General features: G+C 40.3%; 1 protein-coding gene across 7 annotated transcripts in view; it reads left to right on the forward strand.

Annotated features, from left to right (window-relative positions):
* The first annotated feature begins 10,302 nt into the window (after positions 1 to 10,302).
* PACSIN2 (protein kinase C and casein kinase substrate in neurons 2) overlaps positions 10,303 to 24,781 on the forward strand; it is a 147,520-nt gene continuing 133,041 nt past the window's right edge. Inside the window, exon 1 of one of the 7 annotated variants that reach the window (XM_033951359.1) lies at positions 10,303 to 10,324. Coding sequence is in view for 2 of the 7 variants with exons in the window: in XM_033951360.1 (XP_033807251.1) it covers positions 23,813 to 23,890 (78 nt within the window). In the remaining 5 variants the exon portion in view is untranslated. Of the gene's footprint in view, positions 10,325 to 23,741; positions 23,895 to 24,026; positions 24,178 to 24,781 lie in introns of those variants that run through there. The other 6 variants (XM_033951355.1, XM_033951360.1, XM_033951354.1 and 3 more) reach the window with 6 other exon arrangements.

A 24,781-nucleotide genomic window follows, 5' to 3' on the forward strand; every position in this document is an offset into this window, starting at 1 on the left:
CAGGGTTCTAACAGTGACATTGACCCGGATTTTGAACCATCCTCATCAGGCGATCCACATCTGATAACACAGTCCGAATTGAACGATTTGGTCAGAGATTTGGGTCTGTCAAAAGCAAAAGCTGAGCTGCTAGGTTCGAGACTGCAGGAATGGTGTTTGCTATCACCAGGTACGAAAATTTCTGTGTTTCGAGACCGGCATCATGATATAACCAAATTTTTTGCACAAGTCGACAGTCTCTGTTTCTGTTGTGACATTGAAGGATTGTTCTCGGTCTTTGGTTGTGATCACAACCCGGAAGAGTGGCGTCTTTTCATTGATTCGTCAATGTTAAGCCTGAAAGCTGTTCTGTTGCACAATGGCAACGTTTATCCTTCAGTACCTGTTGGCTATGCAGCACATATGAAAGAAACATATGAGAATATGGAAATGTTACTAAAGTATGTCCAGTATACCAGGTATAACTGGAATATCTGTGGAGACCTCAAAGTCGTTGCTCTGTTACTAGGACTGCAGCTTGGCTATACAAAGTACTGCTGTTTCATCTGCGAATGGGACAGCCGAGACAGAGAGTCGCACTATTCTAGAAAGAACTGGCCACTCCGTAAAAAGTTAGTTCCAGGACAGAAAAATGTAGCACATGAATCGCTTGTTGACCCGACAAAGATATTTTTGCCTCCTCTTCACATTAAACTGGGACTCATGAAGAATTTTGTGAAAGCAATGAACAAGGAAGGGGAAGGTTTTCGTTATTTAAGACAGATGTTCCCAAGAATAACTGATGCCAAGATCAAAGAGGGTATTTTTGTTGGCCCCCAGATCAGACATGTTATGAGTGACAAGCGATTTGAAGATCTGTTAGTTGGGCCGGAAAAAATTGGCTGGAAAGCCTTGAAAGACGTTGTTGACAATTTTCTGGGCAATTACAGAGCCCCAAACTACATTCAGCTGGTAGACAAACTTCTCAAAGCATACAAGAGAATGAAGTGCAATATGTCACTCAAGATTCATTTCCTCCATTCACACTTGGACTTCTTCCCCGCAAATCTCGGTGCTGTGAGTGACGAGCACGGTGAAAGGTTTCATCAAGACATAGCTACGATGGAGAAACGATACCAGGGCAATTGGAATCCGTCAATGCTTGCCGACTATTGTTGGATGCTACAACGTGATGCACCAGACACTGAATATAAAAGAAACTCGGGAGCAAAACACTTTTAATTCTGTTTCATTTAGTCGCTTGTGCGAACGTAAACTTGACTATATATTTTATTGTCAGTAAACATAAAAATGTCTATTTCTCATAGTTCTTACGTGATGCAGTAAAACCAAAACCATATTTGAGCATACCAAGTTGGTACCTGTCATAATCACCAAAAACTTTTCAGGAATCAAGACTTAACCAAAAAATTGTTGTGCAGTGTTATCAAAGCATGGTCTGACACTAATATGGAGTGAATGCTAGTATGGGTCACACTAGAGAGTAAGGAGGCTGATGTTAAAAAAAAGTCAATTCGTGAAAAAGATGAATGAGGTGATGAAAAAAAAGTGAAGAGACGTTTGGTTGGATGAGAGATTCTCCAAGGATCACATAGGTTTAAATGTTGAATAATATCCAGCAACGCAGTCCAGGCCTTAGTTGGTTTGTGTAAGGCAGATGACTGCCTATCTATTGTCGGATCTAAGACAAGATTAAAGTCACCTCCAAGGAGAATTGGTGATGCATCTACAGAGGTAATGGAGTCTGCCAGCTCATGAAAAAATGCAGGACAATCTTTATTGGGACCGTATATGTTATATATAGTCAAGGAAGATTGACGATGAGATATAGTTACTCTGGCCCAACGACCTTCAGTGTCACAGGCTTGATCCATTATCATAAGATCTGGATGCCTCCTTATCAGAATTAAGACACCATTTTTTTTATCTTGAGCAGGTGAAAAAATAGGAGGCCAGGCCCAGTTACAAAGGAATTTGGAAGATTCTGAAGCATCAAGGTGCGTTTCTTGTAAAAGAACAGCATCAGGATGTAACTGGTTCAAATATTGGAGTATTTTGGTTTTTTTCAAGGGGTTATTCAAACCTTTTACGTTAAGAGAAACACATTTGAAAGACATAACAGCATGTATGAAAATATAATGCAATTACTGTGTAAGAGTATACAAAGATACTTGGCATTTCTATATATAATATACTCCCAAGACCAATGCAAACTCATTGGTCAAAGGAGTAAAGAAAACGGGTGAGAGAGAAGGAAAAAAACAACAAGCCAGAACGAGCCACAACCGAACACTGTATCAGTAACATAACCACCAATACACATCTATCAAGACCAATTGTGTTAATTAAAAGAAAAACTTTGCAGTCATTATAAGGAGAGAAACAGAAATAGGACTGCAGCATCTATACATCCTGTATATGTAGTAAGGGAGAAAGCAGATATAAAAAAGGGAAAAGCATAAAACATTAGGCTCCAACTAAAAATAAAAAAATTGCAAAAAGGAAAAGGAAAAATCAGTAGTCATTTAAGATAGGCTAGAGCAAGGTCAGAGACTAATGAAAATGTCACCAGAGAGTGAGAGTACACAACAATTACATAGAAAACAAAAGTCAAATGCAGCTCTCTTCATACAGAGAAAGTGTGCAAAGGGTGCACTGTACTAAAAAGACAGTCCACGGAGGAGAAGAACAAGGAAAATATCAGCAGTGTGATATGTACACAGAAAAGGTCAGTGACAGTCAGATAGAAGAGAAATAACAATTATTCATGTAAATAAAAGTTCAAGTAGCATCAATTGCACTAGGAGAAATGGTTTCCAAAAAGTCAGCAAGTTGATTGGGATCGGTGAAATCTTTAGTGCGATTGTTGATTGTGACACGCATTCGAGCAGGGTAAAACATCCCAAAACGGGCATTAAGAGATTTGAGTCTGGGTCGATACTCAAGCAGTTGTTTTCGTAGCCGCGCCGAATTTTTGCTAAGATCCGGGACAAACATAAGATTCTTGCCTTCAAATTTCAGCGGTGCCTTCAACTTTGCCTTTTGTATAATTTCAATTGTGTTGTTAAAACGTAGAAGGCTCACAATTATCGGGCGAGGAAAATTTTCGCGGGGCACACGCTGCGAGCTGATCCGGTGAGCAGATTCAATTTCAAGGGGCTGAGTGAAAGTTAAATCAAGCAAGGCAGGAAGATGATCTTGTAGGAATTTAATCAGGTTCTGACCTTCCCGACCCTCCGCTAAGCCCAGAATTCGGAAATTCCGTTTGCGGGCCCGGTCGTTCGCCTCGTCGAGTTCTTTCTCAAGAATCGCCACGCGCTTAAAATGGCGCTGCAGATCTTTGATGTTTTCGTCTGTGGCGCGTTGCTTGATCTCCAGAGATTCTACTCGGGTACGGAAATGTAATATATCCGTTTTCATCACCGAGATGTCTTGCTTTATATCCTCAATACCCGCATTGGTCTCAGAAAGCATGTCTTTAAGAGCATGAAGCTCCTCCAGAAGGGTAGACATAGGCACATCATCAGGCTTAGAGGCCTGTGGTTTAACAGGGGAAGGTGGATCGACTTTGGTACGCTTACCCCCCTCTTTAGTTGCAGACATCGTGGGATAGGATATACAGGGAGAGAATCCCTAAATCACACGGTAGATTTGCAGCTAGTAATGATGACAGGAAGTGTGTGTATTCACGATTCAAGAGCAGTGTTCAGCCGGAGCTCAAATTCAAGCTGCCATCTTCTCCAAGGCTCGCTAGCGCCCCCCCAATCAGCACGTGCTAAATGCTAGCGCGTGCTAACGTATCCATAGGATATAATGGACGCATTTAGCATTTAGCGCGCGCTAAGACACACTAGCGTACCTTAGTAAAAGGACCCATAAGTGTTTGAAAATATTCTTATACTTATGGTTATGCATCTTGTGTTTATTGTATATATATATAGTGCCAACAACATGAGCCAAGTATCCAGGTGCACACTGGAACAGAGAGTCGACGATGAAATGAGTGATTACAACAGAGCAGTTATCACGGGATGCACTACACCAGGGGTGTCCAACCTTTTGGCTTCCCTGGGCCGCATTGGCCGAAAAATTTTTTTCTGGGGCCGCGCAAACGCTGCAGCATGACAGAGGAAAGAGCCGGCAAGACGGTAAACACCCAGGGGCAGCAGAGGAAAACACTGCATCGCCTTCGACCGGGGCCGCACGAAATACTTCACAGGGCACATGCAGCCCTCGGGCCGCAGGTTGGACACCCCTGCACTATACCATTTTAAGCTGCATTCGGCATGTGTTAGCACCTAATGCAGCATAGCAAAAAGGCCTCTTTACTTTCTCAGCTGAGAAATATTTCAGTATACAAATGCAGGGGCAGCATTTTTGTGAAGAGAACATTTGGCGCAACACTGCTTTAAAGCCTCTGAAAGTGGCCTGGTTTTGCTTGTACTCACACAGCCTTCTTAGCACAGCAGGACGTGAGTTCCCTGCAGCAATTGCTGAGCTCTGTGGTTTCCTGAGACTAAAATAGTTCTTCATTTTTAAACCCTAGCTGTTTATCAGGAGAATTAATGAAATCTGAAGCTTCTGCTTGCTAGTCCTGTGTGCCTCCATTAATGGATTTTTTAAGCATGTGCAGGCCTGACGCTTGGTTTTCTTCCAGAGCAGCACTGAGGCATTGAAAGATCTGAAAGCACAAATTGGCTAAATCGACTCCTGAGGTTTTCAACCAGACTTTCAGTTTAGAATCTGAGAACGAAGCAATCTGTCATCTTGCCAGCAATAATACAAGTACAGTCCCATCAGATAGCTTATTAGTGAGCCATAGGTGATTTAACAGACAACAAAATCCTTTGTGTTCATTTCTCAAAAAGAAGTCAGGTCCAGAGGTTCCCAGAATTGGGTATGTTTTTATTGTTCTTAATATATTTTCTTTCACTTGCCAGGTTTTTTTTTTCCCCCTAAAACATTGAAGAGCTTTTTACGTTTCACACTTAGGTGATGCATAGCTTATGTTTATATTAGCTTGGTTCTGTCATAACTGAATTTGAAGTCACTTGTTAAGTGAAAGCTAGTGTCCAACAATTAAGGAAGGCTTTATACAGCTCTGTGCAGCCAATAAGCTCTGATGATCTCTGAGCTTTACTTTCTGGGTGACTATTTGGCTGCATCTGGCACTTAGAAGAAGTGGGGGCAGAGGATATTTGCCTGCTTGCTTTAAACACATTTATGATGTTTCAAAAGCATTCTTTTTGTATCAGGGCACTCAAATAGCAGAAAGTATGACCTTGGGTTGTGACCTATCCCTTCAAGATATCAAGTCTGATTCACTAAGGCTTTTTTTCCATTCTGTGTCCATAGCCAAATATAGTGATTTTGACTCTGTGTATCTATGACGTGGAAGCCTGGCAACTGAAGATTTCATCTCCTAAGATTCGCAATGATGAATTACTAACCCTCTCTTTTAGAAAACCGCGCAAGATATTTTAGCGCCAGCTGGCATGCTGAATGCCCTGTGCTGCTCCAACGCTCATGGAGTTTCTATGAGCACTGGAGCAACACAGAACATTCAGTGTTCAGGGGGGGGGGGGGGGGGGGGGGGGGTAAATTTTTTCATGTACCGAGCAGGCAGAGTTCGTGATTTTCAGTGGAAAAGGTTATGAGAACCCTAACTGTGGCTTCTGTAATACTAGCAAAATGTATCTCATGACCTTGAATACCCGTGGCTTCTCTGTCTCTGCTTCTGAATTAACTATACCAGTGGTTCCCAACCCTGTCCTGGAGGACCACCAGGCCAATTGGGCTTTCAGGCTAGCCCTAATGAATATGCATGAGAGAGATTTGCATATAATGGAAGTGACAGGCATGCAAATCTGCTCGGTGCATATTCATGGAGTACTGCGTCCAGCACTGGTCGCTGTACATGAAGGACACGGTACTACTCGAAAAGGGCGGCTAAGATGGTTAAGGGGCTGGAGGAGCTGCCGTACAGCGAAAGAGTAGAGAAACTGGGCCTCTTCTCCCTCGAACAGAGGAAATTGAGAGAGGACGTGATCAAAACATTTAATGTACTGAAGGGAATAGACTTAGTAAATAAGGATAGGTTGTTCACCCTCTCCAAGGTAGTGAGAACGAGAGGGCACTCTCTAAAATTGAAAGGGGATAGATTCCATACGAACATAAGGAAGTTCTTCTTCACCCAGAGAGTGGTAGAAAACTGAAACGCTCTTCCGGAGTCTGTCATAAGGGAAAACACCCTCCAGGGATTCAAGACAAAGTTAGGCAAGTTCCTGCTGGTACGCAAGTAGGGCTAGTCTCAGTTAGGGCACTGGTCTTTGACCAGAGGGCCGCCGCGTGAGCGGACTGCTTGGCACGATAGACCACTGGTCTGACCCAGCAGCAGCAAATTTTATGTTCTTATGTGGGCTATCCTGAAAACCCGATTGGCCAGGACAGGGTTGGGAACCACTGATATACCATTAACAGCTATCAAATAACCATGTTGACTGTAGCTTTCTATTTTCTCTAGTAACTGTTTCAATCCTGTGTTTTTCTTATGTTTACTGTCAACATTTTCACAACAGCATGGTTAAGCAGATACCAGGTTACCAGGTTCCAGGGTGGAGATTTTGGGACAATCCTGGATTTCTGACCACCCTATCCTGATGCATTATGGGACTAGCAGCGCTGATTTTAATAGGCAAGATCAGGCACTACAACCCCCCTCCCCCAACCAGGAGTATTCCAAAATCTTTAGGTTGGAACAAGGTAACTTGGCAACTCTGGTTATGAAAGAGACTCACCTCATGCGCATTTACGTCACATAGATATTTAAACGTCTCTATCATATCTCCCCTCTCCTGCCTTTCCTCCAAAGTATTCATATTGAGATCTTTAAGTCTGTCCCCATGCGCCTTATGACACAGACAACCATTTTAGTAGCCTTCCTCTGGACCGACTCCATCCTTTTTATATCTTTTTGAAGGTGTGGCCTCCAGAATTGTACACAATATTCTAAATGAGGTCACACCAGAACCTTATACAGGGGCATCAATACCGCCTTTTTCCTACTGGCCATATCTCTCCTTATGCACCCAAGCATCTTTCTAGCTTTCACCGTCACCTTTTCAACCTGTTTGGCCACCTTAAGATCATCACACACTTTCACACCCAAGCCCCGCTCCTCTTTTGTGCACAAACATTCTTCACCCCCTAAACTATACCGTTCCCACAGGTTTTTGCAGCTCAAATGCATGACTTTGCATTTCTTAGCATTAAATCTAGCTGCCAAATTTCAGACCATTCTTCAACATTTGCTAGGACCTTCCACATATTATTTACATCATCAGGGGTGCCTACTCTATTGCAGCAAAATCACTTACAAAAATGTTAAAAAGAACAGGCCCAAGAACAGAACCTTGAGGGACACCACTGGTAATAACCCTTTCCTTAGAGCGATCTCAATTGACCACTGCCCTCTGTCACCTTCTACTCAATCAATTCCTGACCCAGTCCGTGACTTTGGGGCCCATACCAAGGACACTCGGTTAATTTTTTTAGATGCCTGTCAAAAGCTTTGTTAAAATCTACATACACCACATCTAGCGCACTCTCTGGGGTTCATAGACAGTAACGCGGAAGACAAAGGCGCGCGCCGACAACTGAGCGCAAGACGGAGGCGCGCGCCGAAGAAAAAGACTGTTTTTAGGGGCTGCGACGGGGGGTTTTGTTGGGGAGCCCCCCTACTTTACTTAATACAGATCACGGCGGTGTTGTGGGGGGTTTGGGGGGTTGTAACCCCCAACATTTTAGTGAAAATGTAACTTTTTCCCTAAAAACAGGGAAAAAGTTAAGTTTTCATTAAAATGTGGGGGGTTACAACCCCCTAAACTCCCCAAAACGCCCCCACAATGCGGCGCGATCTGTATAAAGTAAAGTGGTGGGTTTCCCCCCCACACCCCCCCGTCATAGCCCCTAAAACAGTCTTTTTCTTCGGTGCGCGCCTCCACGCTGCGCTCAGTTGTCTGCTCGCGCCTTTGTCCCGGCACGCTTTTGACCTGACACCCTCTCTGGTCACCCAGTCAAAGAAATTGATCAGATTTGTCTGACAAGACTTACCTCCAGTGAACCCATGTTGCTTCTGGTCCTGTAATCCATCAAATTCCAGAAACTTCACTGTTCTCTGTTTTAAAAGTGTTTCCATTAATTTGCTTCTCGAAACTCTGGGTAAAGACCTGCTCTCTTATTCTTCAAACACCACAAGGGTTACAGGCCTGCCAAGCTCATTATGACTAGTATAGATAGCCCAACTGTTACAGGGTGTCAATCAGTAGGTGGGAACTCAAAGAGGAAAACTTTTTAAAGCGAGTTCACCTGGGTTCAATACCACCAGTAGCACAGAAATGCCCGGCAGACGTTACCCACTTAATATCACTTTACACACCCTGTGGGCCAGCCTCCTATAAAAACTATAATTTAATATGCTAAAGTTTTTTTTTTTTCTTTTTAACTAAGTTATTACAAAAAACCTAGCTAGCAGGCCAAATGCCCTGGTGTCTTAAATAATAAATCTGAAGAATTTAAGATCAAAAATTTGAAATCGCATCTAATTTGACATCATTTGAGAAGTTCCTGTGATACTCAATCTTATCAGTTTTACCATAATTCATAAGATTACTCAAAGTATAGGAACTTATCTGCTGACCACTGTGGTTTCTACGGGGTGCCAGCTGATCGCCCTACAAAGCCCCATTTCATAGCCTTCATCAGGGGCATCTCCCGGTGCAGTGTAACTCCAAATGCTGGTTCTCTGCTTACCACAGAAATCAGTCTTACGGGTCTATAGTTCCCTACTTCTTCCTTACTACCACTTTTGTAGACAGGGACCACATCTGACCTTCTCCAGTCCTCTGGTACCACTCCTGACTAGAAAAGCATTGAAAAGGTCAGCCAAGCGGAGCTGCCAGACCTTCCCTAAGTTCCTTCAGCATCCTTGGATGTACGCCACCCAGCTCCAACCCTTTGTTGCCCTTTAGCTTAGCTAGCTCCTCACAAACACAATCCTCTGAAAATTGATCAGGGCCACACCTCTAGACCTATTTCTGTTTATCTTCTGTAGTCCTGCTCCTAGTGCTTTTAAAATGTATGTATGTACTATAAGCATTGCAGGCTTAGACTAAATTTTTTTGTGTGTTCCAGTCTCTGTTAAAGAACATGCAGTGTAGAAACAGGAACTCCCCCCCCCTGTTTATACCATAAATTACCAGGAAGCATATGAAATAAGAATTTACTAGTGTTCAGTACAGTATTATATAGACAGTATAAGTACAGGCAGTAGAACAGAGGAGGGAGCAGGGGACATGGTAGAAGCAACATTTTATCCCACAGGGCATCACAAAGTAGAGAGCACAGTTTGATTTAGCTAGACCTCCTCCCCAAACAAAATGGTAAAGGGATAAAGGGTCATGTCCCTACTTTATGACTAAGCACTAGTTTTAGTTAGCTCATTGATAAGCTACTCCTATATCCAGACAGGCACAGAGCTGCAAAACGTGAGATTTGATGTGTGGTTAACAAACATTCTGTTTTTTTGATCTTTATTGATTTTTAAACTTTGATAGTGTAATACAAACTGCATAAAAACACACTATTAATTATACAAATATTACATTAAACAAACATTTTCTCCCCTTATCTTGATTATTAAAATAATAATACATATGATATGGTTTCAATATTATAATGAAATAATTTAAGTCCTTAAAATACATTCCCCCCACCCTCCCTGGATGTGCAAGGACTCTAATGGAAATCGAAAGAAGAAACATAACCCTAATTATAATGCAATAAAATTAGTCAATGGACTCCATACATCATTAAAGGACTTATTATTAATATTATTATGGTTAACTTTCTTAAAAGTTTAGCAAATAAGCCAACTGGTGTTCTTTCTTGTCTTTATACTGTCAATGTATTCATGGGAGTCAACTTTTCAAAACTCAGCACGAATGACCTCTCCATGGATTGCTCAATATCGAGGTGCTCAAGCCCCTTGGATATACAGTACTAAGGATGCCTAGCACTTTTGAACCCACTGCATTAGTTCCCTTCAGGTGTATGCGAGTCCTCCGGAAATGCTGCGTAATTTACTGCAGCGTGTAAGCAAAGGCCAGGGGGGGGGGGGAGGGAGCTGTCAGCTGCAGTGTGCTGGAATGACCTTAGAGCAAGCTGCAAGGAGTTCAGCAGCAAACCGGAAATGATCAAAGGCTCTCAGGGATCCCTGGGCTGGTAGATCCGGAGGTCACACGCAGCAGGTGAACAGGAACGCCAGGTACTCGAGTTTGAGTTCGAGTTCATGTGACACCCGACTTATTTCGTTCATGTGGGCGGGTGTTAAATGTTTAATCGTTTACTGAACGTCTAACCGAAACGGATTTGCTTTTCCACAGTGTGTTGCAATGAACTTGGAAACGATATAACTAGTATGTCCGGTTTGTACTCTTTATCTGCATTCGTTGGCATCTAGTTTTTTTTATTTATTTGTTTTTTAATGCTTGTAGCTTGCCAAGTATTGTAATTTAAACGTAGGATTATGCATTTGACGTTGTGACGATTAGGATTTATTTATATTTATAGCTCTGTAGTTTAAAGATAGGGTTCCCCGCAGGTTTGTCCCAGCTTTACAGACCATTATCTCGTGCAAGATTTTAATTTTATGCTGCTGGAGCCGATGTGGCTATTTCTGACGGCGATCCCTTTTTCGGTGACTGATAAGGTTCTTTGTTGGCAAGTCCGTCCTAGAACGACAGCGCTCCCGGGAGACGCCAGTGGCTAAAGACTTGTTACCTAAAGGCAGGCTTCACACATCTGCCACATTGTGACATAAATATCAGCAAGCCGCGGCTCCTCTAGTGATGGCACTTTGGACACAGATTGAAGGAAAAACCATATGCTAGCCGCTGGATGTTTTCTGTTCTGCTGAAAACCAGTCCTGGGTCTGTGTGAGCACCGGGGGGACTATTATTGAGGTTGGTTTTTTACATGATTGCAGGAAAGTCTTTATATATATATATATATATATATTTATTTATTTTTTTTTTTTTAATTTTAAATTTTTTACTTAGTAACATGAGCAGCAGTGGTCACAAAAAGTGACAGCTTTCCAGAGTTCTTCTGTTAGTCATGGGGTCCTGTTTAGTAAATCAATTTTTATATATGTAGTGGTTTAACTGGCAATCTTTTTATTTTATATCAGATGCCGAAAGATATTCCACGCACTAGTTCTTCCAAAAGGCTGTAAGGCTAGTATGAAAAAAGGAGGAATTGATGCCCCTGTATAAAACTTTGGTGAGACCTCATTTGGAATATTGTGTACGATTCTGGAGGCCGCACCTTCAAAAAGATATAAAAAGGATGGAGACGGTCCAGAGGAAGGCTACTAAAAGGGTGCAGGGTCTTCATCATAAAGCGTATGGAGACAGACTTAAAGAGCTCAATCTGTATACTTTGGAGGAAAGGCAGGAGAGGGGAGATATGATAGAGACATTTAAATACCTATGTAATGTAAATGTGCATGAGTCGAGTCTCTTTCATTTGAAAGGAAACTCTGTAATGAGAGGGCATAGGATGAAGTTAAGAGGTGATAGGCTCTGGAGTAATCTGAGGAAATACTTTTTTACAGAAAGGGAGGTAGATGCATGTAACAGTCTCCCAGAAAAGGTAGTGCAGACAAGAGACTGTGTCTGAATTCAAGAGGGCCTGGGATAGGCACTTGGGATCTCTCCGAGAGAGAAAGAGATAATGGTTACTGTGAATGGGCAGATTAGATGGGCCATTTGGCCTTTATCTGCCGTCATGTTTCTATGTTTCTTTAGTTGAAAGTTTCTAGGAGCCATTGTCCTGCAAGAATGTATTTACATTGTTGTTTTGCTATATGATATTGATAGATTGTTACGTTTAAATCAGTACTTCAAAGACACGTTTATGACTGCTGAGTTAGACCAGTGTCTCTCAAACTGTGTGCCATGAGAGATTCCATAATTTTACTTTTAATTTAAAAATTATCTTCATAAGTATTCACTATAATAGATGACATATACGTCGTGTACACAAGAGTCTGTCAATATTATGAGCATATGTATGTGTAAGGATGGAACCACCCAGACAAGCATCATTCTTTGACGTGATTAGTCCTTGAAAACTAGTGGCAAGTCGTCTTATTTTTATTTTTTATGTAGCAGTTATCCTAATTTGAGCAACAAAGCAATCAAGGCTTCGTTACTGTATGAATCTTCTTTATGTCTGCGAACTTGGATTTTAAGCTCTGACAGAAATTAAATTGAAAAAAAGAGAACGATAGAACGATTGCAGCATGCAGTTATTTGCTTAACTTGTAAATAATTTTACTTTTTCTTCTAGCTGAGCTCCTCATCCTTTGTTCATTGTGGAGAGATTATGACTAATTTTGGTACACACCTGGTTCGGGAGAGTGGGTGGGTGGAGGGGAGAAAATATCAGAAATGCTACTTTCTTGTTTCAAAAAACTTTTGTTCCTTGTTATTGAACTGTCTATTATGACTGTTTATGTTGTGACTTCATTTTAACTGCAAAACAAAAAGATAAAAAAAAAAAAAAAAAGAGAACAATTGTAGATGGTGGATGATGAAATGCATGTTTGCTTGCCGACTATCAAGTCGCGCTTTGAGTAATTTTGTGCTAAAAAAAACAAGCACATCCATCACATTTATTAGCAATTCTATTCTACCTATTTTAACCCCCCACTTTTACTACACCGTGATAGTGGTTATTAGTGTGGGGAGCTGCACAGAATGCTCTCTGTATTGCTCCCAACGCTCATAGGAACACTATGAGTGTTGGGAGCAGCGCAGAGCATTCAGCACAGCTCCCCGTGCTAATAATCACTATCGTGATTTAGTAAAAGGGGGGGGGGGTTAGTTTTACCATTGTTACAATTGCTCATACATAGAACTTTAACCCCCTCTTCTACAAAGCCCTGCTAGAAGCTGCCATGCGCCAACAGCCCCAAAGCCCTTTAGAGCTCTAAGGCAGGGGTAGGGAACTCCGGTCCTCGAGAGCCATATTCCAGTTGGGTTTTCAGGATTTCCCCAATGAATATGCATGAGATCTATGTGCATGCACTGCTTTCAATGCATATTCATTGGGGAAATCCTGAAAACACGACTGGAATACAGCTCTCGAGGACCGGAGTTCCCTACCCTTGCTCTAAGGGCTTCGGTGCCGTTACCATGCGGCAGCTGCTAGCTCGGCTTTGTAGAAGAAGTGGTAAATAAATAATGCTCTAAATTTAATTTTTTGTTGGTTTTGCAATTTTATAATGTCAATTATAATGTGCTGCAAAAAAACCCTTTTGCTCTGTTTAGTGCAGGGGTGTCCAATGTCGGTCCTCGAGGGCCGCAATCCAGTTGGGTTTTCAGGATTTCCTCAATGAATATGCATGAGATCTATTAGCATACAATGAAAGCAGTGCATGCAAATAGATCTCATGCATATTAATTGGGGAAATCCTGAAACCCGACTGGATTGCGGCCCTCGAGGACTGACATTGGACACCCCTGGTTTAGAGTGCCGGAGCTAAAAATAAAGTTTGAGAGACACAGAGTTAACCAAAATGCCTCTAGGTTTCCAAAGCTACTCCAGAGAGTTCAATGCATAAAAAGACTTTAAATTCTGTGTATTTTGTCAGCAGTAAACAACATTATTACTATCTGTTGGAGTAATAACATTTTTCCATACTATATTGATTTTTAAATGATGCTCAAAGGGAGCAGAATTCCTTGCACGCACTCTCTCTCCGTTCCCAGAATAATATAAGCATGCATCAAAAGGCAATGGACCCCACCCCTAGAACTAACCTCACCAATCTGTTTCCTGCCCTCTTCCCTCTCTTTGATTCAGGAAATTTCAAAGGCATGACAGCTTACAGTAGTTAAAAGGAGAAAAAAAGAATACTTGCGGTGGCTCTAAAATAAAATTGAAAGACAGAAAAGACAATTTCTGTGTACTGCTGCTGACAGAGTACAACATACAGCTGTGTCTGCTGTTTTGCTGCCCCCCCCCCTCAGCAGGAATTATACAGAGTTTTTCCTGCCCATTCATTTGGAGAAAGTCTTTGATTTTTCTCTGTCGGTTTTTGGGAAATATACATCTTGGATGTCATTATTTCAATTTATAAGCTGCTCATCAAAATATATATTTTGTACAGTACATGAGGAAATGCATTTATATTTCTTTTAGCTTTGCAGTGCATACAAGTTCTGTTCAAAAATTTCCAGGACAGCCATATGGTAGGATGTTTGAATTGCACACCAACTGGAAGTTCTTCTCAGATGCACTAGGCAATGTTGAGTAGCTTGAAACCTCACAAGTAACCTCCTTTTTTCTGTTTGTTGATATCTGGTTTTGTCTCCAAACTACAGCAGTTTTTGTGAAAGTGTGTTTTCGTGATCGGCTAGTTTTAATCATGTGCAACCTCAATGAGCAGCGCTACAGCATGAAGTCCTGTTTTAAATTGGGTAAGACCGCTACAGAAATATGTCATGAGTCATGGAAGGTGTTTTGAATGGTATTCACGCTTCAAAAGTGGTCATGAATCAGTAGAAGACGATTCGCAAACTGGAAGACCATCAACGTCAATTGATGAGGGTTATTGTTCACACCAATCAGTGATTAACTATTAGAGAATTGGCAGAGGAATGCAACATCTCCATTGGTTCATGCCACAACATTCTAACAGAGAAGTTGTGGATGTGTTCCACAGTTGATGAACTAGTGGGGTTTTTTTTCCTTTTGGCTCTAAAACTGTTTGAACTTTTTGCACAAAGAACTGTTTGTTGTGTTTGCTGACACAAATATAAGAAAGATATATAAGGCTGTGAGTGCAAAGGAAGGACTGTTTAAACCGGACATTCTTTTTGGATTTTCTTTTCCTTTTTTCCTGGATGACTGTTTTCCCTCAGTTGTTTATCTGGCTGGGGAACAGCAAATCCTTACCTGTTTGTGAATGGGACAATTTGAAGTATCTGTTCAAGGCTGTTACTGATTGAATCCTGCTCATTACAATATTTTATCTGTTTCCTTTGGAGATGAACCTCTGGCTAAACAGTACTATTCAAGACTAAACTCAAAACTTTCTTATTCAAGGACGCCTATGATATCTAACCTGGGATTCCGTCTGCTTTCCCTGAAATAATTTTCACTTCAGGTTCTCAACACCAAACACCTTGTTTGAGGCGCACTAGTCTTAATGTTCTACCCTCCCTCTTCTTTCTTTTTAGTTTTTTAAAATCTCGAAGAGCGTCGGAGCAGTTACGCCGCTGTCGGTGCTAAAACCCATGCTATACCTCTCTCCCTTGTGTAAAGTGTCTGGGAGTTCATAAAGCAATGTGGTTATCGTACTGGGCCAGCATACCCTGTAGGGGGTACTGTTGTGTGTGTTGGGTTCTTATTACTGTGTATTTTGGACTGAAATAAACACTTTTGAATTTTTAACCTTTTGGTACCTTGTGGAGAACTTCTTGTGCAGTCCCATCTCTTCTTCGTTTTCACTACATTTGTGGGCTTTTTTCTTGTGGACTCTTTGTGGCATTTCTATTGGACCACATATATGTACTCTTTAGTAGGGGATTGGGGGTTTTAATCTTACAGTTCGATCTTAGATGTGCCTTTGACCTTGTTGATCATAGCATATTACCTCAATGCTTGGATTCCAAGGGAATCGCTGGCTATGTTTTTCAATGGCTTTGTGATTTCTTGTGCTTGCATTCCCCCTGGAGCAACCCTTGAAAAGTTCCACAAAGGTCCTTTCCCCTCTTTTTTAACATTTACTTATCCTGTTTAGGCACTAGGTTATCAGATTTGGGGGTTAAATTGTTTAACTATCACATTACAGTCGTAATTTCTATTGTGCTGGTTCCCTCAAAACATTCCAAGGAAATCCCAAGGGTGGTGATGGTTGTTGAGGAGTGGACAAGGGAGTTTAAATTGAAACTAAATTTGAGTAAAATCAAATTGTTCTTTACTACTCCAGCTGAAGAGAAACTAGACCTTCCAAAAGTTTAACTAAGAAAGGAATGGAGACTATAGGCCTATAGTTGGCAACTGAGTTATCCAACCCTTTGCAACCTGTTATAACTGGGATTATAATATGACCTTTTTTTTTTTAAAAAAAAAATATATAGGGCAGTGTCTCTCAAACTGTGTGCCAAGGCATAGTGGTATGCCCCATAGAGATTCCAGGTGTGTTATGAGAGATTCCAGAATTTTATTGTAATTTAAAAAATATCCTTAAGTATGCATTAGAATAGATGACATGTACGTCATATACGCAATGTTATGAGCGCCTGTGTGCAAAAGGATACAACCGCCCAGACAAGCATCATTCTTTGACGTGATTGGTCCTTGAAAACTAATGGCAAGTAATTTTATTTTTACTTTTTAAGCAGTAGTTATCCTAACTCGAGCAACAAAGCAATCAAGGCTTTGTTGTTGTTTGAATCTTCTTATCTTTGCGAACTTGGATTTTCAGCTCTGACAGAAATTAAATCGAAAAGAGAATGACTGCAGATGGTAGATGATGAAATATGTGTTTGCTTGTCAACTATCGAGCTGCATTTTGAGTTGATTTGCGCTCAAAAACAAACACATGCATTGCTTTGATTAGCAATTCTTTCTACTTTAGTTTCACCGTTGTTACAATTACTCATACATAGCTTGAAGAACTTTAAATAAATAATGCTCAAATTTAATTTTTTTGTGGGTTTTGTAATTTTATAATTTCAATTATAACGTGCCGCAAAAAACATTTGCTCCATTTAGTGTGCCAGAGCTTAAAAAGTTTGAGAGACACTGATATATACATGATGTGACCATGTTTTGAGTTCTTTTAGTACTTTAGGGTGCATGCCATCCAGCCCAGGGGATATATAGCTCTTCAATTTGTTTATTTGGCTGGTAAAGTATGTACCATTATAACATCAGATCATCAGGCCATCGATATTGGCATAATGTGACATAATAAATTACGTGCACATCCTGTCCTACTCAAGATGACCACACTGGATACTGGGATCAAGAGCAGGAGAAACCAAATGCCACCAGGTCCCCTCCAATCCTTGCACATGTGAGTTGCACCCAATGCAGGCCAGACTTGTAGAAGTACTGGCCCCTTGATAGGTGGTATTTGATACGAAATAGTGTGGTCCTGGTTTTATTGTCAAGGTGCATTTCACAGGTCACTTTAAATATTTTTGAGGCAATGAGGAAAATTATGTTAAAAATGCAAAAACATTTATTGGACTTGTTGGCTGTTCTCAGCATCTGTGCTGAATATACAGGAATATAAATGTCAGGTCTCCAGCAAATATACTTTAGCTCTGCCGAGTGAATGAAAGAAAATGGTAGGATGTTTCTCCAGAGATCAATTTTGTTTATGGCCAACATCATCACTCTTCTAAAGAGAAAACCACCACTTAACAGCAACCACATTCTCTTGATTTTTATGGATCTTGGCTGGCTTGTTTCTGTTATGGATGTTATAGATGGTATTTAAGTTATTAACATTTATAGCTGTCTTGACAGCAGGGCTGGATTAAGGCCAACTGATGCCCTAAGCACAGCCCAACGATGGTGTCCCTCAGCCCTTCCATTGCTTAACTGACGTGACATTGAAACTCAATAAATGCTGAGAAATATCATTATTATACAAAACATTATATATATTTATGATTAGAAAACACTGAAATTCTCCTATTGATTTTAAAAGTATTACTCTGTAACTTCATCAAGTGTCCCCTAGTCTTTGTAAATCTTGATGCAGTAAAAAAATTGATCCACTTGTACCCATTCTACACCACTCAGGATTTTGTAGACTTCAATCGTATCTCCTCTTAGCCATCTCTTTTCCAAGCTGAAGCACCCTACCCTTTTTAGTCTTTCTTCATATGAGAGGAGTTCCATCCCCTTTATCATCTTGTGTTTTTCTTACCAGCCCAACTGAGATCTTGAACCTTAAAAATCTCTCCAAGAAATGAAGGATAGTTAATATATAATAGGAACGGGTTTGTCAAACAAAGTAATTGCCTTTCTTTTTTTGTTTCCTTCCGTATATTTCTCCTACATAGTGGTCTCCTTACTTAATTTTTTAATAATGTGACTTCTTGGAAAGTATTGTTGTCTGTTTCTGTAGCAAGTGTTGTTACTTTTATTATATTTTGCAATAAATAAAAAGGTTTAAAAAAAATACAACCCACCTTCCAGGGGAAGTAGTATTGACTCAGATGTAAGAATCAGTGCTTCAGTAAAGACTGGCCCTGATCTTATTATTACGTCAGCAGATAAAGGTGGGGCAATTGTGGTACAGACTACCACTCAATATGATTTTCAGGTTAAAGAATACCTTCAAAAATCAGATTGGTACTAGATTCTACCGGGATACTCGTCTGTTGCTCTCAAGCTTCAAATTCAGTTTCAAGTAGATCAGGCTCTTGCCCAAAATAACATTACCAAGGGGGAAGTCATATTTTTGATGCAAGAACCGGAGAGACTTCCTATTTTTTATAGTTCCAAAATTACATAAGTAATTGAATAATCCCCCCCGGACGCCCTATAGCAATGGTCTCAAACTCATGGCCAGGGGACCACATGCGGCCCGCCAGGTACTATTTTGAGGCCCTCAGTATGTTTATCAAAATCACAAAAGTAAAATAAAACAGTTTCTTGATCATATGTCTCTTTAGCTATAAATTACAATATTATTATTAAGACTTAGCCAAAAGGAAAGATTTATAAACTATAAAGAGATTTACCTCATGCAAAATTAATATTATAGAAATTGTCATTTCTTTAATAAGACATTAGCTATTTTTTCTGAGGCCCTCCATGTATCTACAAATCCTAAATGTGGCCCTGCAAAGGGTTTGAGACCACTGCCCTATAGTATCTTTGAGGCAGGGATCTCAAAGTCCCTCCTTGAGGGCTTCAATCCAGTCGGGTTTTCAGGATTTCCCCAATGAATATGCATGAGATCTATGTGCATGCACTGCTTTCAATGCATATTCATTGAGGAAATCCTGAAAACCTGACTGGATTCCGGCCCCTCAAGGAGGGACTTTTGAGATCCCTGCTTTGAGGGGTATTATTCTGAAACCGTTATTTTAGTTTGTGGATTTCTTCTTAAAACTCATTGTTGCCACCGCGAGATCATATGTAAAGGATACTACCCATTTTTTTTAAACCTGATCAAGGATTTTCAGGTCATTCAAGATACTGATTTCCTAACTACTATGGATTTAGAAGCTCTTTATAGCAACATTCCTCAACAGGTGGCTTTGAGTTACTAAAAAAGCATTAGTAGTTGGTAATAATTCTCATTGTATCCCAAATGAGTTCCTAATGGCTTTGTCCTCTGTCTTGCAAAATATTTTTTTGTGTATGAGGGCATTTATTATTTACAATGGCATGACAGAGCCTACTTCAAGTTATAGGTAATTGCAAATAGCAACCTGGGCAATTACAGAGAAGTACAGATAGTGTCTCAAATGATTGCTGACTTGGCTGAACAGTGTTTGGCAGTACTTCACAGAGCCGATGAGGCTGCCATTGACTGCTGACTATACATAGCACTGTGGTGGAAGAGTAGAGAACATAGGAGAGGCAGTTGAAATGTTATGGTTCATGCTATGCAAGTTTCTATGCTACAGAAGTTGGAATTGGCCCAATTTAGGAGGTGACTTATTTACCCAGAACCCCAGGTCCAATCTGGCCCATTTTGAAACCTGATGTATCTCTTCACTGATGTCATGGCCAGTTAACCATCATGAACAAGGTTTCAAGGTTTATTAAATATTTGATGAATCGCTATATCTTTATACAAAGCGATGTACATAATAATAAAATACAATTGAGTTAAAATACATACAGTATGTATAAACAATAGAAATCCAACATGACCAACAACAATTGGGAGGGAAGGGGGGTTAAAGTTACATCTATTATGTTGAGAAATACATTTAAGGGAAAAAACATTGGGGAATAAGGGGATTTTAAAAGCGAAAATTAATAAAATAAAATAAATTTTAGATATTAAAAGCCTGTTTAAAAAGAAATGTTTTCAGGGATTTCTTGAAGGAAAAATGTCTTTTTCAATTTTTATGTAATGGTGGCAATGAATTCCACCATTAGGGGCCAACTACAGAGAACATATCTAATCTTCGAGTGCCTATTATTTTTAAGGAGGGAACAACTAATAGGTTTTGGGAAGATGATCTAAGTGTGTGTGACCCTGGGCTTATGCCATGCATTTTCACATGTAAAAGACACATTTTTCTTCAGGTTGAGCCATGAGTTACTTGGAGGCAGCCAAGACTTGGAGCCTGAGGTGTTCTTCCAGAGGCAGAATAGATCCTGGTCACCAGGTGGAAAGAGGCAGGAGATGGGCTAGGGCACTGGAATAATGTGGTCAGATCCAACAGGGCAGTCTTGTAAGAGCACCAGAAAACAGCAGTTGGGAAACAGCTAAGGTCAGGGTTGGTAAAACAGGTTCATATGTGGAAAGCAGTAATGGTTGGATACTGAAAATGAGCAGAAAAAGTTTAGCAGTCAGGAACTTACAAGGGCAAGAGAACAGGAGCTCCAGGATTTCATTCCTAAGAACCCATGTTGTATAGTAACTAAGGGCTAAGCAAACCAATCGGTTTGCGACCCGATTCTCCTTCAACCTGATTCACTAACCTTGTGGCCGATCACCTCTGATCTGATTCTGATCCGCGCATGCAAATGAGGGGAAACGGCAAGCAAAGTAGGAAGGGCCACGATTCAATAACAAAAAGCAGGCACACTAACTGGGCTGCTCAATCCAAAAACAAGCGACTGCTCAGGACCAGTCGCTTGCGTAAGAAAATGTAAGAATGTAAGAAGATGTAAGAAAAATTGACAGGAATAAAGGAAATATATTATAAAGAAAAGCTAGATTCCAACTGATGGATATAAGTCCTAATTATTAAATAGTTTCCGCTGCATCAACCTTTAAGGGTGTAGAGATTGCTATCGGAACTGGAGGTTTCCTTGATTCCAGAAAACTTTTCAGGTGCTCAGGGTTAAAGAATACATACATTTTCTCCTCCAATTTTATAATACCCTTACAAGGAAATTAATAATTTATTAAAAATAATTTATTACAATTGTTAAATGATGTTGAATATTGAAAGTATGAAAGGAATTTAAATATAATAGCTTCTATAATATTAATGTGTTAGAATAACTTAAAAACTTAGGTGCCTGTAATGTAGGCCAGGGTTATAAAGGCCTACATTGTAGGCACCCAAGTCCTTTTAGAGAATCACACCTAGCGGTGCCTAAGTTTTACTCCACCCCCTATTTTGGGTGTTAGGCGCCATGCAATAGGCACCTATCTTTTGTAGAATCACATCTAAGAAGATAGGTGCCTGTCTCCAAATTAAATTTTATTTTTTTCAATTGAGTCTGGCTGCTACATTTTGAGTGGCTTGTAATTGTTTATGTATATTTTCTTTGCATCCTACATAAAGGACTGAACCAAGATCTGAACGTTTTCTTTGGCAAAGCAATGCTGATTTTCTATAAAATAGTGCTAACTTTTCCACAATTTGGGAGTTTTTATACAGTCATTTTTCTGCATATGTGTCCACATTCGTGCAAAAATCATTTGTTATAAAATTATGATCAGCATAAATGTGTCTGACATGATGATGCTTTCTTTGCTGGTAAACAAACAAGGTTGGGAGTTTAGGTAGAATGTAGGTAGATTATAACATTTTGCTTATTTATGCTTATTTACTCTAATTTACTTGTGTACTTAACTTATCCCCCCTTTTACAAAGCCTTGAGGCAACAGCCCTGAAGGCCTTTAAATCCCTATGAGCATTTGGGCTGTTACTGCAGTGCTAAACTGCTTTGTAAAGAGGCCCTTAGGTATTAATATTTATACCTCTCAAGCAGGTATAAATGTCCATTTATTTTATTCCAGTGTTCTCCTCAGAAATTTTTTCCAGCCGGGTGGGGTGGGACGGGGAAATTTGGTGGTGAGGAAAATTAAATGTGTACTATTTTTATTAGTTAATTATTAATTATTTTCTAATGCTCAATATGACTTCCTTTTTTAAGGTTTGACACTTGTGCCAGAATATGTTTACTAAATTTAAGAAGTATCCAATTCTAGAAATGAATAATTAGATAGTTGCCCTCTTTCAAATGGTATAGAGGTTTTAAAAAAGGAAATGCGTTAATGAAGTCGTTAGGTTCAATCTAGCCATTTATTTCTGCATGAATTTAAACAACTAAAAAAAAAAAGATAAATATAGCTCATCCAGTCATACAAGAAACAGCTCTGACTAAACAGTGCTCCCATCAGCTCATTCTTGAAAGCAAAGAAAGCACATGATAAAAATATATAGATTGCATACATAACTTCATTTGCAAAAGCTTAAAAACCAGATAAAGACCTTAGCATGGCTTCTACTTCATTGCAAATGGAAGTTTGCAGCTGCCCAATGGTGACCTCATGGTGAGATCATCAAGGTGCACCTGCAATGTAGAATGTCATAATTAAAATATGTATGAAATATGTATGTATGCTATTCTTTTTATTTTTTATTATTTGAATTGTTATATCTTTCCTATTTACTAATTGTTTTATCAGGTACTTTAGCTAGATTGTGAGCCTTTGGAACATTTAGGGAAGTTCTAAGTTAACCCGTTCTGAGCTTCTGCAGAGGATAGGCTATAAAAATGAACAAATAAATAAATGTGCTGGGGAGCTGGTTGGGATCTGAACTTATGACAGGGCTTTTACTTATTGAGCTATAGCAGTTTCCAGGCAGGTGTCTCTGACTGCCCTGCGAGAGAGCTATTTAGCAGATCACATTAAGGACATCCAAACTGTGCCTAAGTTCCGGAAGAATGTCCAAAGAGTTCCTAAGTTCGGTCCATAGAACTCAGGTCTATCTGAAGCCTAAACTGTGCTCAAAAGTAGACTTCCTTACAATGCCTATAAGACCCAGTGTTACAATTGCTATCTAGCTTGCTAGTTCACTCTGTAGCACACTAGTTAAACCTATACCCTTCTATCCTAATGTTGCTGGTTCGAATCCTAGTCACTCTGTCTGATGGAAGAGAAATAAATAAAAGCATTAAACAGATCCAACTCCTAGTATTACAATTATAATGAAAAACAGCATAAAATTGCCATTCTAATAACATATTATTATCAGTATTATTTAATTTTTGAAATATTTGAGCTGCGGGTGTTATTCTTATTGGGAGGTAAAGACCAATTGTTTTGGACTAGGATCTTAGCATTCTCATTATTATTGATTGTAAATGGCTCTTCATGGATAGGTGGTTATGGCTTTCCACTCCTAAGAGTCGGGATTGTAATTCTAATGGAAAGTCTGTGTGTCAATTGTAATCCTTGGAGTGTAGGGTAGCTCAATTCGCTGCCGTTATTGTGCAAAACTGTAGTTTTGACCATGCTTCCCCATGTCTCAGTTCTCTTTCTCCAATCATAACTCCTGGTGCATTATTTAGCACTTACCGCTTTTGTATCAAAAAAATCCCCCCCCCCCCCCCCATTAACTAACATTTGTGCAACAAGTCCTGCTTCAATAATTCAGCTTTCTGCCCGTGCTGATGCAGCAAGCAAGACTCACACTGACACTACCGGCAGGTGGGTGTGGCGACCTTCATGTGGCTGCAAATGGAGATTGGCTGGCGCTCGCGCGCGCCCCAGTATATCAGGTGACTTCTGATGCTGCTGGCCTTTCCGCGTCAGCTGTACTGGAGGAGGAGGAGGAGGCGGTACTTGGACGTCTTGGAGGCCCCCTGGGTAGGTAGGCGGTCACTGAGAGACATGTATACACAGGAACGCCGCGGGAGCTACTTCGTCCCTGCGGGATTCCCCTAAGCCCCGTTCCAGAGCAACTGCCAACTTGTTCTTTGAGTTCGCCAGCAGTTTCTCCTTCTCTAGCGTCCCGCTTTCCTCTGACGCAACTCTTTCAATTCACCGCCCTGCCCTCCTCTGACATACTTCCTATTTCCGGTAAGGCGGGACTCATTAGTGGGAGAAAAGTTGTGTCAGAGGAAAGCTGCAGGAATAGTGGTGGGCGACCTCAGGTATGAGTTTGATAATAGAAAAAAGGGAGAGCGGCCAGATTCCGGACAGGGAGGGAATGGGAGATGCATGGAGTGCGGAAGAGAGAGAGAGGCAGTTGATAGACCACGGGAAGGGGAGACCGGTCTCTGCACGCGTGTGAAGAGGAGTGATTGGTGTGTGACTTGATTTCACTGCAAGCAGGGTTAAACCACAACCAATTTGGAAAATGTTTAATAAGGGAATTAAGATGTTCTTTGTTTTGAATATCTGTAAAAGAACCGAAGGCAACTCCCCCCCCCCCACCAAAAAAAAAAATTCCACAAAACTGAAAGGGAGCAATTGAAGAAAAACGGTAGTTGAAAATAACCATTGTTTTTAATATATGTACAACTTGGGCCATTAATATTTAGCATTAAATAAATGTTAACAAGATATGATATTCTGTTATAGGATATGACTTCTAAATGTTATGCTGTTCCATATGCAAACAAAACAAATAGCATTTTAAAGAAAATCTATGTAATCAAATGGCTAGGCATTACTAACTTCCTAAAAGAGGATGTGGAATAAAGTAAAACTGTTCTCATTATAGTTTAATAAATTGACTTTGGTAACATTTTTTAT

This window comes from Geotrypetes seraphini, chromosome 7, assembly GCF_902459505.1.
Source record: "Geotrypetes seraphini chromosome 7, aGeoSer1.1, whole genome shotgun sequence".
NCBI classification, from domain to species: domain Eukaryota; kingdom Metazoa; phylum Chordata; class Amphibia; order Gymnophiona; family Dermophiidae; genus Geotrypetes; species Geotrypetes seraphini.